The sequence below is a fragment of the Protopterus annectens genome, chromosome 7.part0 (genome assembly GCF_019279795.1).
Source record: "Protopterus annectens isolate FY-2018-M chromosome 7.part0, PAN1.0, whole genome shotgun sequence".
NCBI lineage: Eukaryota > Metazoa > Chordata > Ceratodontiformes > Protopteridae > Protopterus > Protopterus annectens.
In genome coordinates this window covers 1,089,195,758-1,089,211,002 of record NC_056739.1, presented here as the reverse complement: position 1 = coordinate 1,089,211,002, position 15,245 = coordinate 1,089,195,758, and the positions used below count along the sequence as shown (strand labels likewise).

General features: G+C 37.4%; 1 protein-coding gene across 1 annotated transcript in view; it reads left to right on the top strand.

Moving 5' to 3' along the window:
- Nucleotides 1–15,245, top strand: part of ITGA11 (integrin subunit alpha 11) — a 1,670,941-nt gene that overhangs the window by 790,084 nt on the left and 865,612 nt on the right. Inside the window, exon 10 of the mRNA XM_044077667.1 lies at nucleotides 4,915–4,982. Coding sequence (XP_043933602.1) covers nucleotides 4,915–4,982 — 68 coding nt within the window. The remainder of the gene's footprint in view (nucleotides 1–4,914; nucleotides 4,983–15,245) is intronic.

Sequence of the window (15,245 nt, the reverse complement as noted above, 5' to 3'; positions counted from 1 at the left end):
CTACAAGCCAGGGACCTAACTTTGGACATCTGCAATCAGTCGAGCATTACAGTAAATTTTCAAAAATCTGCCTTGTTGCCCTGTTAACATATTACATTCATAAGCACAGATCTAGAAACTTCATCTATGGTAGCATGTCTTCCAACAGAAAGAGTTCTAGCACTCAGACAGCAAATACTTCACCTCCTTCCCAAGACCAAAGTGAAAGCAAAGATAATTCTAAGGTTACTAGGAACAATGGTCTCCATGATTGCATTAGTCCCTCTTGCCAGAATGCACATGAGGATTCTTCAATGGCTATTGTTCTTCCAATGGCCACTTCAACACTTCCGATGTCTCATCTGATCAGAATAATGGAATCTTGCAAGAACGACTTAAGATGGTGGATACACTCCACTCGTGACAATAGGCAGACCTTTCATTCCACATCAACCAATAGCTCCAGTGACCACGGACACTTCCCAGATAGGGTGGGGGGGTATTATCTAGGAAGAACAGTTCAAGGTACATGGCAAGGACACGAAGCTCACTTGCATATAAATGTTCTAGAGATGAGAGCAGTGCTTCTTGCGTTGCAAGCACTTCAAGACTCTCTCCCTCTAGGGACTATTGCGATACAGTCAGACAATATGTCTGTGGTTTGGTACATAAACAAGCAGGGGGGAACCAGATCTTAACCCCTTTGTCAAGAAGCCCTAAGAGTGTAGCAATGGCCAGTTTCTTCCCAGCACTTTCTAACTGCAATGCACATAACGGGGAAGTCCAACATGATAGCGGACAAGCTGAGCAGAGCAATCCTAATGCCTGATTAGTGGTCTCTCCATCACAATGTAGTGGAAATGATTTTCCAAACATGGGGACAGCCTTGCTGTGATCTCTTTGCCACTCCCATGAATACCAAGTGCAGCAACGTCTTTACCCTAATTCCCCCTCCGGGGGAGACACCGAGAGACCATCTTGCTCATGATTGGCCCTCGGGACTTCTTTATGCCTTTCTTCCATTTCCTCTCATACCCAGAGTAATTCAGAAAGCACAATGCTCAGGAAACAGGTTAATTCTCATTGCTACCAATGTAAAGAAGCACCAACAGTACCACAGCTAGGAGATTTTTTTAAGTTAAACAGTACAAACAGTACACAGGTTAGCGTTTTCAGGGATCTACCCCTTCATCAGACAACTGTTGAAATTCCACACTCCCTTAAATACTTGAGTCAGTAACATGGTGATACAAGCAATTACCCTAATCACTGTTAATTAAAAGGAAACACAGCTGCCAATGCAGAATAAAAATATAAAACTAAATAATGCAATAAGAATATCTTACATCACACATTCCTTGTCCAAGCTAATGATACTGTTAAAACATGCATAGAAAAAATACATACAAAAAACATATAAAAAAATATATAAAATATATCTATGAAAAAAAATGTGTACAAAATACATCTGACTTGATACCAATGAGTATATGTACTAATGCATGTGCCTTGCTAAGAGTATATAGGCGTAATATAAATAGTGAAAGATATATAAATTAATGCTAAAATATACTTGTGTATTTACATGCACATAAAAGCAGCATATAGACAAGCATAAGTATAAAAATATAAAATATATATATATATATATATATATATATATATATATATATATATATACATACTGGACGTGCCATTCAATGGTTGAGCTTTTAAAAATGGTTTAAGCAACACCATTTGATTCAAACCCGGAGGTTTATCTGCATTAAATCGTATGATCCATATCTGTTCGGCAGCTTCTGTATCACTGGATAAATTACCTCATCTCTGTTTCTCCGACAATATCTGTAAAACTAAAAATTTGTAGATATGTTCTGGTCCTGTATTCTTAGTGTGCATGGCAATAGCACTACTTTCTTTAACATTTCTGATGTCTCTATAGTGTTCAAGGATCCTATCCTTTAGGCATCTATTAGTCTTGCCTATATAGAAACTGTAGCATGCTATACAATATGCAAAATAGACCACATCTGATGTAGTGCAGTCAACATAAAAATTATTACTGTAGCTAAAATTCATAAAGGGATGTGTAAATGTGCTGCCATTATGTATGTGCTTACAGGCTGTACAGTCCCTGCACATAGATGTACCCAATCTGTCAGACTTGTTAGTGGTATTGATTGTGGCACTTCTATAGCATAATTAATTTCTCAATGTTCTATTATTCTTAAACGTGAAGCTCGGCTCAGTCCCAATTATACCTTGTAGGCTGTCAGTCCTGGAAAGAATACCCCAATTTTTAGTAACAACATCACATACTACATTTATGTTGCTTGCAAATGTTAGTGGCATCCTAAGTGTATTGTCTGTACCTCTGTATTTATGTGTGACCACCTCTCTGTCAATAACTTGTCCATCCACCTCACCTGTAGTACGTGCGTCAAAGTAGGGTCTACATCTACCGCCCTATTACTCCAACCATGCATCTACGATACACCTAACTAACTAACAATCGCATGATCCTATATACTTGGCCTTTAATAATGTTTACCTTTGTGTGGTTAGGATGCATACTAGTATTGTGTAGGAACGTATTCTTCCTGACCTGCTTCCTAAATAGAATAGTTCTAATGTGGTTCAGGTCATCTCTCCTCACTTTGATGTCCAAGAAGTCCATTTCAGTAGTAGAGTACTTAGAAGTAAATCTAAGAAATCCAGTGGTGTTATTGAGGTAGGTAAAAAATGCATTCAACTCTGCCTCTGGACCATTCCACAACAAAAAAACATCATCCACAAATCTGACATACCAGTCAATATATCTACCATACATACTATTAGTTAATACGTAAGTATGTTCCCATTGGACCAAAGAAAGGTTGGCATAGCTATGGGCACAGGCCATGCCCATAGCCATGCCAACCTCTGTAAGTACTTCTGTTGTTGAAAAACAAAACATTGTTATTCAGCACTATGTCTAGCAGGGCTACAAATAGATCACTTTTTGTTCTTGTTAAAATACATTGGTGATTCTGCCTTCTTCTTAGAGCTCCTAGTGTGTTTAAGACCTCCCTTTAAGCCTCCCTTTCCCCCTTCTAAATCCCTTTTCCTTTTCTCTTTGCTTTCTCTTATCTTCTTGCTATCATCTTCCTAGCCTCCCTTCATCTTCAGACCTCAAGTTCCATTCCTTTCCTGATAACTTCTGCTAGAAGGGTAATAGAGTTGCTAGCTAGGGGTATCAGAGTTGAAATCTTTCTTATTTAAACCACCATATTGAATTTTCATGGGATAAACTTATCTGTACAAACCATCCTTACCTAAACTCTCTCTTCTCCAAAAAACATAAACCAAACTACCTAAACCTTTCCTCTTTCCCAATCATAGCAAGGCGGCAGCAAATGCAAATTACATCAACGTGCATAAACAAAACAAGATTTCTATTTGCATAGGACCAAAGACTTCAGAAAATTTGACCAATTATTTGTTTCCTTCTCTGATGCAAAAAAAGGAACCTCAGTCTCACAAATTACTCTTTTCAATTGGCTTTCAAATTGTATTACATTTGTCTATAACTCATCACACAAAGATTTACCTTCAAAGTGAAAGCTCATTCCAGTTCCTTAGTTCCTGTGTCTATTAGTTTTGAGTTTTTTTTGATGCCTTGAAGTCCCAGGCTTTCTCTCTTTGCTTTAGCTGTAGATGATTTAGGAAATTGTCATTAGTGTCATATGGCACTGTCCAGGAGGAGTGTGGGAGTCATGCAGTTGGAGTAAATGCTGATAAATGCTGAAGTGAAGTCAGAAATTCTTAAATTCTTTTGTTATTGGAGGGGGAGGTGGATTTAATGATCTACTTGTGGCAATATAATATAAAGTGGGAAGTTGGTCACTGATGACTGGGAGGAGGAAGAGAGGAGAGATGATATGAATGGTCTGTTGGTAGGAGATCCAGTAGGAGGGACTGCTTTTTTGGTTTATCTTTATCTACCCATGTTGGTGATGAGTAGTTGAGAGAACTATAGGTTAAATGGTGGTTTGGGGTGTGGGAGTTACAGGAGGACCAGTCGATATTAACATCACCTAGTATGATTGTTTCTTGGTGAATTTTTTAATAATTATTGTTATTGTTATTAGCAATAGTAACTGCTTATGTGCTGTGTCATATTGTATCATACATATACATCCAATCGTAAGTATTCAATTCATTTCACACAAAAGAAAGCTTAAATTTATATAATTTAAACAATGCAAACAACTAGTCAGTTTCTTAGACTTCAATACTACCACCCCACACATCTAGCATATATATATATAATATATATATTTATAGTATACCTATTGACAGTATACACCCCTGTGATCTGTTTGTGATAAAAATAATGACCATCATAATGTATTTTAATGTTGCTTTATGTAAACTATAGCCAGAGCAAAGTATTTGATTTGCTTCACACAAATGTACATCAGTCCTGCAAAGTCAAACTCCAGTCAGTTACATCAAAGCCGTTTAATTTCATGTCCTTGAATTCCCAACAGTTTTATCCACTTTGTTACCAGTGTATGCCTCAGTTGACTGATTGTAATAGAACAATGGTCTCAGTAATTAATTTCTGTTCCTTAAAACATCAAACACTTAATATCACTGTTTTTTTTTTTTTAATTAATGTATTCTTTATTTTGCATTACCTGTGTGCTTCACAAACAAAATGTATACTTATTTAAAGAGCTCATTCCTGGTAATACACACATATTGAATTTGGATATCATTATGTAAGATACATTCCTTAGCATATGAGCCTTTCAGTGTATATCAGGCAAAATCTTGGTGTCCTTGATTTCCCAATCTATCTAAGTTCATGTAGCAGCTGTAAATATAGTTAGTAACAAGATTTCTGACCTTCTGATTTTAACTTAACATATTACTTTTTTTCCTTACTAGGCACCAAGAATGAAATGTCCTTTGGACTAGAAATGTCACAAGCAGGATTTTCAACTCATGTTGTTGAGGTAAAGCCTTGTCATTCCTTGCCTAATGTGTTGGCTGTTTATTAACTTTATTTGTTTGGCTAATCTTCTGTACATCTAAAATGGGCTAGTACTCAGAAAACATTTTACAGATACCAGTGCAGTTACAACTCCAAGACTTAGACATGCTTACAACACAGAAGTATGACTTTGCCATTCACAGTTATGCAATGGGATATGGATGACAGATTGCAATAAACAGCAGTTTTTCTTACATTGTATTGATTAATATGACACACGGAATAAGTATGATTCTAAGTTGCACTCGGATATTGCAAGCCATTACTATGGTATCTGAATGACAGTGACAGAAACTGATGTTAAATCTTTGAAAGAAAAGGTTTGGTTCTTTTTTAGGACTCAGAGTTTATAAGAAAACCCATAGAGTTAAAGAACTAGGCAAACAGTGAGACAAGGATCTGTATGGATACAGTGGGGAGGGCATATTTGTACACTGGGAGAATTACAGATCTAATGAATGAAAAAATAAAACAAATGTAATAGAGATCTCAGTGACAGATGACTCACACACCATTTGGAAGTGAAAAGGTGGTACTTGATGATCCTTGCTTGTACTAAATTATCTGTATACAGCTCAGATAAATTAACAGTGCACCATGAAGTCAAACTTCTGTGAATTATTGCTTTAGATACTGCTTGCTTTATGTTAGTAACTTGGCTCTGTAGCTGTGGAAGAATTTTATCAATGATTTCGTAAGGATTTCCAGAAATATTTCAGTAAAATTCACTCTAGATAAATAGATAGGTGTATTATGCCACCATAGCATATTCACTCTACTAATTTGTCTTTTGGACACTATTTGTTGACCTTTATTATGATTTCATCAACTCATAATACTTTTCCAGGTTTTCTTCACTTATTAATGTCTGTGAAGAATCTAGTATTTTTACAAAAAAACAAAACATTAGACAATAACTGCTGTTCCTAGCCTCCTGTTGCTTTTGGACAAAATGTGGACAAAGAACATGAATCTGTGGCTTACAGCATTTCTCATAGTGTTTATATACCTTACAGCATGTTCAAAGCAGGAATAAAGGCTGGTGATTTAAATGTTCTAAAATGTATACTGTTCAGTGTTAAAAGTAATTACATTCATGAAGGAATTCAACATTTGATGTGTGAATGCAAGAAACACCCTTCTGCATCTTCAAAATGACAGCCGTTGATATACAATCAAGCACAATTTCAGCAATTTTTCTGTCATCATAGTCATTGACCCCTTTTTCCCATTTTTCTATATGGGACTGGGTGGTGTTGATTGCTGCCACCTCTGTCAATTCAATGCTACTATCCTACCTTCTTGGACAGTCATATCTAACTGCCATTGGTCTTCTGTCTTGTAATCATCTATTGGCTTGACATCCTCATCTCAACTTGCCTTCTTCCTGCCTCCTGCACATGCAACCAAGTCACTATAATCTCTTTTCCTTAACCTTTTGTTGAATTTGAGACTACTTTGGCTTCTGCTCTGATGGCCTTGTTTCTTTATCTGTCCTACAGTGTGCATCAAAACCACCCATCTCAGGCACCTTGTCTCCATCACCTCAAGGGTCCTCACCTGCTCTGCCTTCACTTTCCAAGTTCCTTTGTCATAGAGCAGTACTGGTTGCACCATCATTTTGTACATCTTACTTTTCATCTTCTTGTATAACACACTACCCTGACACTTTATGCTAGTTGACTATAGTAGCTTTCATACTAGATTTAATCTCCTCATTCAAACTTCTCTTTTCCTTAACATTCCTCCATCATATACTTCAGGCTGTTAACCTGTTATATTTTCCCCCCTTAAATATCAATTTTCAGCAAATTCAGATTTCTCCCATCTGCTGATAGAACCGCAGTATAGTATTCCAGTTCCCTATCATTTGTTGAGGTTTCTGTTCGGAGTCTACTTGTAATGCCACATCATCTGCATACAGCACTTTAATATTCATTCCCTTCTGACTGGTTTCCTAATGTAGCCCATCACCACCATGAACAGTAGTGGGCTCAGCTTTGTGTATATATAAATATAGATATATATATATATATATATATATATATATATATATATATATATATATATATATATATATAGATACACATATAGATATACTGTTCTTGCTTCTGTCATTGGGTCCTTGTACACAGCCTGCACTAATTTTACTAATGTTTCATGGACACCCAAATCAGCTTTCTTGAAATCTAGTCATATGTTTTCTCCAAGTCTAGGAATGTCCATCTGGACTCTTTTCTTATCTACAAATTCTTCTCACTATTTGTCTCACAAGCATTGGGTTGGTTGTGTTGCATCCCCCATCTTTTTTTCTAGGTCTCTGTGTATTCGATTATCACACACCCTGTCCAGCACCTTCATGCAATGTGACAGGGGTTTGATACTGTGTACTGCTTATAGTCATGGATGTCCCCTTTGCTCTTGTACACCGTTAGTGGACTGCTTATTCTCCAGTCATTTGAGGTACACCTTTCTTTGCATAACATACTAAGTGTAGTCAGGAGCTAGTTCTCCCCTAACTTACTCAGTGACTTGATCATATATTTTGTGACTTTATGGTGAGCCATCTATAGAATCAGAATCCTGAGGCTGCCTTCTGTGGATGCCTTATTGATAATATACCATTTTCCTAAACTTAACAACAATGTTATTTTAATTGTTGATGCCATTCTCTGTCCATAACATAGCAGTGTAAACATTTCAATGAGCTTTTCTTTTGATCCAAGAGAAGCTGTATACTATACGTTTACTATTTTGTTGAGAGTGACAGATCACCTCATACCATTATCTCCCATCTTACATAAATGGGTTTACTGGCATTAGGTTACCTGACAATGTATATTTTATAACAGGAAAACCTTACACTGTGATGAAGACAGGTTTCATTATATCATTGTCTTGCAGATCATTATGCTGCAGAGTTGCAAAAGACGCTATGAAGAATATAAGTCACACAGTACATCTTGTACTATAAAGTCTACAAATAGGCAAGGCCAGAACATTAAATTATATTGTCACTTCAGGAACTCACTACCCAAAACTTAGGCATTATTGCATATTTTCCTTTCTGTGTGATATTTACGTGCATGTATACATATTTATTTGTTTACTATTTATTAAACTGGTAGGTGGACTGATCAGCTGACCCTTTTCACCCATGCCCCAAACTCAAGGTGCAATAATACAATATACATGTGTAAGTACTAAGTATTGTGCATCAGAGTCATATAAAGGAAGGTAATGTGTCACGACAAAGTGATATTCAGATCTCTTTTTTGTAAAGAATATGGATCAGAAGGCAGTTGAAGTTACCTCTATTTCTAATGTTAGGAAAACTAGTTAACATATGTAGTAGCATTTAATGTATTATTTTATTCTTATGCTTTCCTGATTGCTCTTTTTTCCTGCTTTCTTTAAATGAAATGACATGAAACAGAGGTTTACATTGTTACAAAAGTATGAATGAATGAAATGAGATGAAACAAAGGTTTGCATTTTTATAGCAGAATAATATGAAGTGATTCCAGGCCACTGTGCTAAGTGGATCACCCTCATATGGCCACTGTGCTAAGTGGATCATTCTCATATGGTCAGAGAGGTCCATACACAGACCACTGATTGTGGTGTATACAGTTTTAGCTTCTTTTATAGGTCACCTTAATGTGAAAGCACTAAGAATACAATGGGGCCTAAATGAAGGCATGGAATGGGTACTTTCTGGATTACTAAACATTTGTGATATTTGATGACAATAAACAGCACTAACAGATGTAGGGTCCCGTGGACCATGGGTTTGGTTATTGGATGGGTTTACTTGATGGGCCCCATTTTATAGTCATTTACATTTCAAAATATCATGCAGCTGCATGCCAGTAAAAGATAGTTGTGATAATCCTGCCAGTCCAGAGGTCATCTGATGGTATGAAAGACACAAAACAGAAATAATACTTATTCCATTCCCAGTTTTCCAAGTAAGGTCACTGAAGAAATATACTCTCTCCGGCATGTCATGAGCCACCCTGGGGCATTCTCCAGTCAGCCATGCCTGGAACATCTTCAGATGAAGTTACCCAGATGGCGTCTTTATAAGATGTCCAAGCCCAGTCAGTTCAATCCTTTCAATCTAATTAATCTTCAGCTCCATTATGAGCATCTACTGGATCACTAATCTCCTCATCTTATCATAGGGAGTACACCCAATGACCTTGCAGACAAACCTTATTACCACTACTTGTACCTGTTTTTGCATTCTTTTAGTCATGACCCACATGTCGTGACCATAGTTGAGTGCGAGGCATAGAATAATTGATAAACTGGAAGCTCTGTCTTTAGTGCAGCCATGACTCAACCATCACATCTGGTTTAGCACATACCAGACTGCAGCTGCTGTTCCTATTCATAGGTTCATAGGTTCATAGGAGGTTACTAGGCTAGCAGCCCTAGACCCTTTATAAGCCTAACCATGTTAATCCCAGGTTGCCCAAAATGTCCTTGGTTAGATGTACATACTTTACAGATCAACATCAACTACCCCGGCCATGATTTCTTCAAGTGTCTTGACCTGACACTCTCATAATTCCCTTTGCCTTTACTAATGAACAAGACTAAAGGACCCTAAGGTGCTTCAGTTCCTCCATTTTGAGTAGTTATCAACTTCACCATCCCGCTGACTAGGGGAAATTTGGCCAAGGCACTGAACTCCACTCTTTTCAATAAGTGCAGTGGGATCTTTCACATCCACCTCAGCTACCACCAACTCAGGCAGATGAGGCTCAAGTTTAACATCTCCTCTGAAGGAGGCACACTCAGAAATGCAGCACCCTTTCTTGTGCTGCACTATATTGTGAGTAATGGAAAATTAAGCCACGCATCTGGGGTGGAACTAGAACTCACAGTCTTCTGATCTTCCAGCACTAAAGGTGAAAGTGATACCAGCTGAGCTACTGACACTTTGAACAGACAGTAAATCTGCAAGCCTTAAAGAAGGTTCAACAGTAGAAATCATGCATATTGTGATGTGTATGATGCCTGTGTGTATTAGATATCTACATCTATCTATCTATCTATCTATCTATCTATCTATCTATCTATCTATCTATCTGTATGTAAAAGTACTATACAATAATGGAAAATATATTGTCTCCAGGAAGAATGCTGCAGTAAACTTTAGAGTAAAAATCCTTTGAAAATACTGCACATACTATTACAGAGTTGCCTCAGTTACAGTTTTTCCTTTATTTCTTGAAAGCCATATGCCTACTGCAGCACTCTTCCTAAAGACAAAAGTTATGATGCCATCAAATCAAAGATTTACTTAGGGAGACGAAATATAGCAACACTTAAAAGTTGTGTAATAGTGTTCTTTTTGACAATTCACTGAAATACATGATTATTGCAAAGTAGAAAGTAAGAGGTATTTGATACATTAAAGTACAGTGACATACTACATTGACTCTTTGATGATAGACATGACAGTGACCAGAACTGTTTGCTTTACATAAATAATGTCATCTTGACCGGGACATGTACCAACGCACATGAAATGTTTACTAAACTTTTCTTGGTTCTGATCTCTGCCTCGATGTTGGTACTTAAAAAAATGCAAGAAGGTACATTGTCTCAAGAAGAAGTCTCTGCTTGCTAGCACTAGGTAAAAGCTTGGAAGATTTTTAGTTTAATGTCTGTCACATCCTGTTTGCTGAAGTTCAGAACACATTTATATATGTATTAAAAAGTGATTAAGATCTAATAGATATGCCTTTAACCAGCACAAATACACTTTAAACAGTGAGAACTTCTTAAATAAATGAGCAAACTTTAAGCTTTTACTCAGAATTAAAAACAGAAAGGACAGTTTTATTTATATATGCACTTCCCAAGCTCCATACAACTAATTTTAGCTTCACATTGCTCAAGCATCCTAAAACAGAGCTTACATACTGAGGCCTATGAAAATACATATCCAATCCAATAACATGATTCAGGATATCTCATATATATTTCCTTTAGCGATTAGTATGACAGTTTGCCATGCACTAAAATAGGTTTACATTTCTTGTCCTAAATCACTTAGCTTTCTGTTGGAACATGCCAGTCTGTGCATAAAATCAGCATTTCAAACCAAATATCTTATAAGTTTCTGGTAAAGATTAGATTAACTTTATACTACAGTTGCAGGTAAAATATCACTGAAAAACAAGTCTCATATCAGGGGTGTTAGTATCTACAAAAATGCAAGCATTATTGTTTTTTTTTTTTTTAAATAACCAAATCTATTTTGACCCATACTTTAGACTCTTCATTCAACATATCTTCAGTGTGATCACTGCAATGTCACTAATTACAAAAATTAAATCTTTACAATCTCAAAACTGAAAACTTTAAAAGTATATTAAACTTGCCTGCATGATTATTTACATTCTGTTAATTACACAAATACTTTAATGATGAAGTAATCATTATTATACAATGACCCCCCATTAATATTCCAAAACGTGCACGCTGATTGGTTAGCATGCCCGTTGTAAATCAGACTTATACTAATGGAAAAAGGTCTGGTCGCCCGGACTTTTTCCATTAGTATAAGTCTTTTTATTTTGTGTGTTGGACAGCAACGGAGAATGGAAGGGCTTTGTTGCTGTTATCTCACTATGTTAAATGAGTTTAACATAGCGAGATATCTTAAAAAAAAAAAGCAACGGAGATAGGAAGATCTCCGTTGCTTTTTTTTAAGGTATCTCACTATGTTAAACTCTTTTAACATAGCGAGACACCTTTTAAAAAGCAACGGAGATCTATATATCTATATAGATATATAGATAGATATAGATATATAGATATATATATATATACACACACACACACACACAAACACACACACACACACACACACACACACACACACACACACACACAGTGGATATAAAAAGTGTGCACACCCCTGTTAAAATGCCAGGTTTTTGTGATATAAAAAAAATGAGACCACAATAAATCATTTCAAAATTTATCCCACCTTTAATGTGACCTCCAACCAATACAATTCAGTTGAAAAACAAACAAATCTGTTAGGGGAAAAAATATAAAAAATAAAAAATGTACAATAAGCTGGTTGCATTAGTGTGCACACCCTTAAATTAGTACTTTGTTGAAGCACCTTTTGATTTAATTACAGCATTCAGTCTTCTTGGGTAGGAGTCTATCAACATGGCACATCTTGACTTTACAATATTTGCACACTCTTCCTAGCAAAAGCACTCCAAATCTATCAGATTGCGAGGGTATCTCTTGTGCACAGCCCTCTTCAGGTCACCCCACAGATTTTCTATTGGATTTAGATCTGGTTTCTGGCTGGGGCATAAGTAGTAGGGGAGCAATAGGGAAGGTTGAAAGGATGTTGGGATATATATGATGGGCAGGAAAAGAGGTGTTAGTTTGAGTAGTTGATGTAGGGGTATAGAGTGTAAGGTGGGGGGATTTAGCCAGGTGGTGAACATGTGCAGATCCATAAGTGCTTGAGGTGTTCCTTCAAGAGTTTTTTAAATGTGTCCTTTGAGACAGCTGAGGTAATAGACGTGGATAGGGAGTTCCAGATTTTGCCAATATAGTTGGGGAAGAGGGAGTCACCTGCTGTGTTGGTTTTTGGGATCTTAATTAGTCTTTTGTTGCTAGAGCAAAGTTGTCTGTTATTAGCTTGGGGTACTAGCAGATTAGCCAGTGATGGGGTTTTGTCTGGGAATAATAGGAGGTTGTGGGCAAAGGATAGTTGATAATAGTTCAGGAGATTAGGGAATTCAAGCCAGTCAAGTTGCTTTAGGGATAGGCAGTGGTGGACACGATATGGGGCACCTGTTGCTAAGTTTGCAATTTGATTATAGCAGGTGTTGAGCTTGCCACTTTAGGTTTTGGGTAGTTTGGTGAGTATGGGCGAGGAATAGAATAGTGTTGAGAGAAGGTGAGTCTGAGCAATTGTTATCCTACCAGTTTGTGTTAGGAAGGGTTTATTTTTATATAAACTATTCAGTTTTTTTTTAATATTTTTAATGGTTTGGTTAATATGATGATCAAATTTGAGGGTATTATCGATGGTAACTCCTAGCAATTTGGTGTGAGTGTCAGGGGAGATGATGGTCCCATCTCTGGAGACTATGCTAAATGGAATGTGTTTGGTGGTAATTTTGGTGGGTGGGAACAGTATTTTTTTGGGGGTTTAGAATTAGGTGTTTGCTACAAAACCAGTTTTCTGTGGTATGGAAGACTTGTTATGTTATAGAGAGAAGTGTCGGAGGGTCATTGGCTGAACATACAAGTGTAAAGTCATCAGCATATTGTATAACTGTTGTATTTTGACAAATAGTGTGAAGATTGTTTGTGAATATGGAGAATGGGAGGGGATCTAAAATGGATCCTTGTGGGACCCCTGTATTGATGGGTAGCAGTGAGGATAAGTTATTGTCCCACCACACTGCTTGTTGTCTCCCATGTAGGTAGTTCTGAAACCATACTAGGATTTGATCACTTAGGCTGAGATCAGCAAAGGCATGTAACACTTTGGTGGCATGATTGACCATATCAAAGGCCTTGGATAGGTCCAGAAATATGGCAGACTTTAGCTTGCCTATTTGTTTGTTTTGATTGATGACATTTGTGAAGGAAAGTAGGGCAGTGGTAGTGCTAGGGGCTGGCCTAAATCCATGCTGTGTAGGAGAAAGCAGTTGGTTGTTAAGCAGGTATGGCATGAGTTGGTGGTGCTGGCCTAAATCCATGCTATGTAGGAGAAAGCAGTTGGTTGTTAAGCAGGTATGGCATGAGTTGGTGGCAGATGCATTTCTCAAGTATTTTGGCCAGAGGAGACAGAATGGCTATGGAACAGTAGTTGGTGAGATCGGTGGAGGTTCCACCTTTATGGAGGGGGATAATATAGGAAGTTTTCAAGATGGGTGGGATTGAGGTTTCTGTGATAGATCTATTTAGTAGGATAGGTATGGGGAAGGCAAGTTCATTAGCAGCCGGCTGAAGGAATTCAGCAGGTAGTTTATAAGCTGCTAGTGAGGTAGGTTTGAGTTTCAGTAGTAACTTGTTGATATGGTTGGTTGGGATGGGTAGAAACTGGAAGGAATATTTAGGTCTATCTGCAGGTTGTGGATGATTAGTAGTAGTAGTTGTTGCCTGTTTTTGAACAAGGTTAGCAATAGTCTCTATGAAATATTTGTTAATGATTTCATTAGTGGAAGTAGGGGATGGGGTGGAGGGGCAGCCAGGGTGGAGTATATTGTTTATACCTGCCCAGAATTTCTAGGGGTTGTTTTGGTGCTTGTTTTGTAGGTCAAGGAAATAATTATTTTTATCTAGGAGGATTGACCTTTTTGTTTCATTTCTGAACTGCTGGAATTGTATCTTAGTTGCTGGGGTTTTAGTGGCTCTCCAGGTGTGCCAGGCTTTGTTCCTGTCTAAAATTCTCTTTTTAGTCTGTTTGGTGAGACAGGGGGCTGTTTTAGTTTTGAGTTTAATGATACGGGGTGGGGCATGGGCATTTAGGATCCTTAAGGTGTTGTTGAAATGGTTTATGGTTTCTTCTAGAGGTAAGGTCTTTAGTATGCACCAGTTATGGTGCTTTAGTTCGAGTTTGAATTTGTTGGGGTCAAAGTTTTTGTGTTGTGGGTTGTTATTGATATGGAGTTATGGGTGGATTGGGTTTTGAGTTTTAATAGAAAAGTGGGTTGATGGTCACTGAGGGTGTCTGGGAGGACACCTGCCTGGTATGGGGTGTTTGTCCTGTTAATTAATATCCAGTCTAGGAGGCTCTCTTTAATTTTAGGAGTTCCTAGTGTATTGCTACTTTGGATAACTTGTGAAAAGTTATAGAGGTTAATATGGTTGGTTGAGTTTAAGGTTGAGCAGGTATTCCAATCTATGTTGAAACCACCGAGTATAATCGTTTCCTGAGGGAGGTTTTGGTTTGACCATTGTAGGAAGGCTTCTGTGGTTGGGATGTCACTGCCTGTTGGTATATAGCATGTGACAATGTTGAGTGACTTTTTGTTGCTATGTTTGAGTTTAGCTAGGAAGATTTCAGAGTTGGTGAAAGTGGGAATATCTAGATTAATTGTGGTAATATTTAGGGTATTCATATAGAGTAGGGCTACACCCCCTCCTTTTTTACTTAATCTATCTTGGTGGAGTACATTGTAACCTGTAGGTAGAAGTTCTTTGTCTGCAGTAGTGGGCT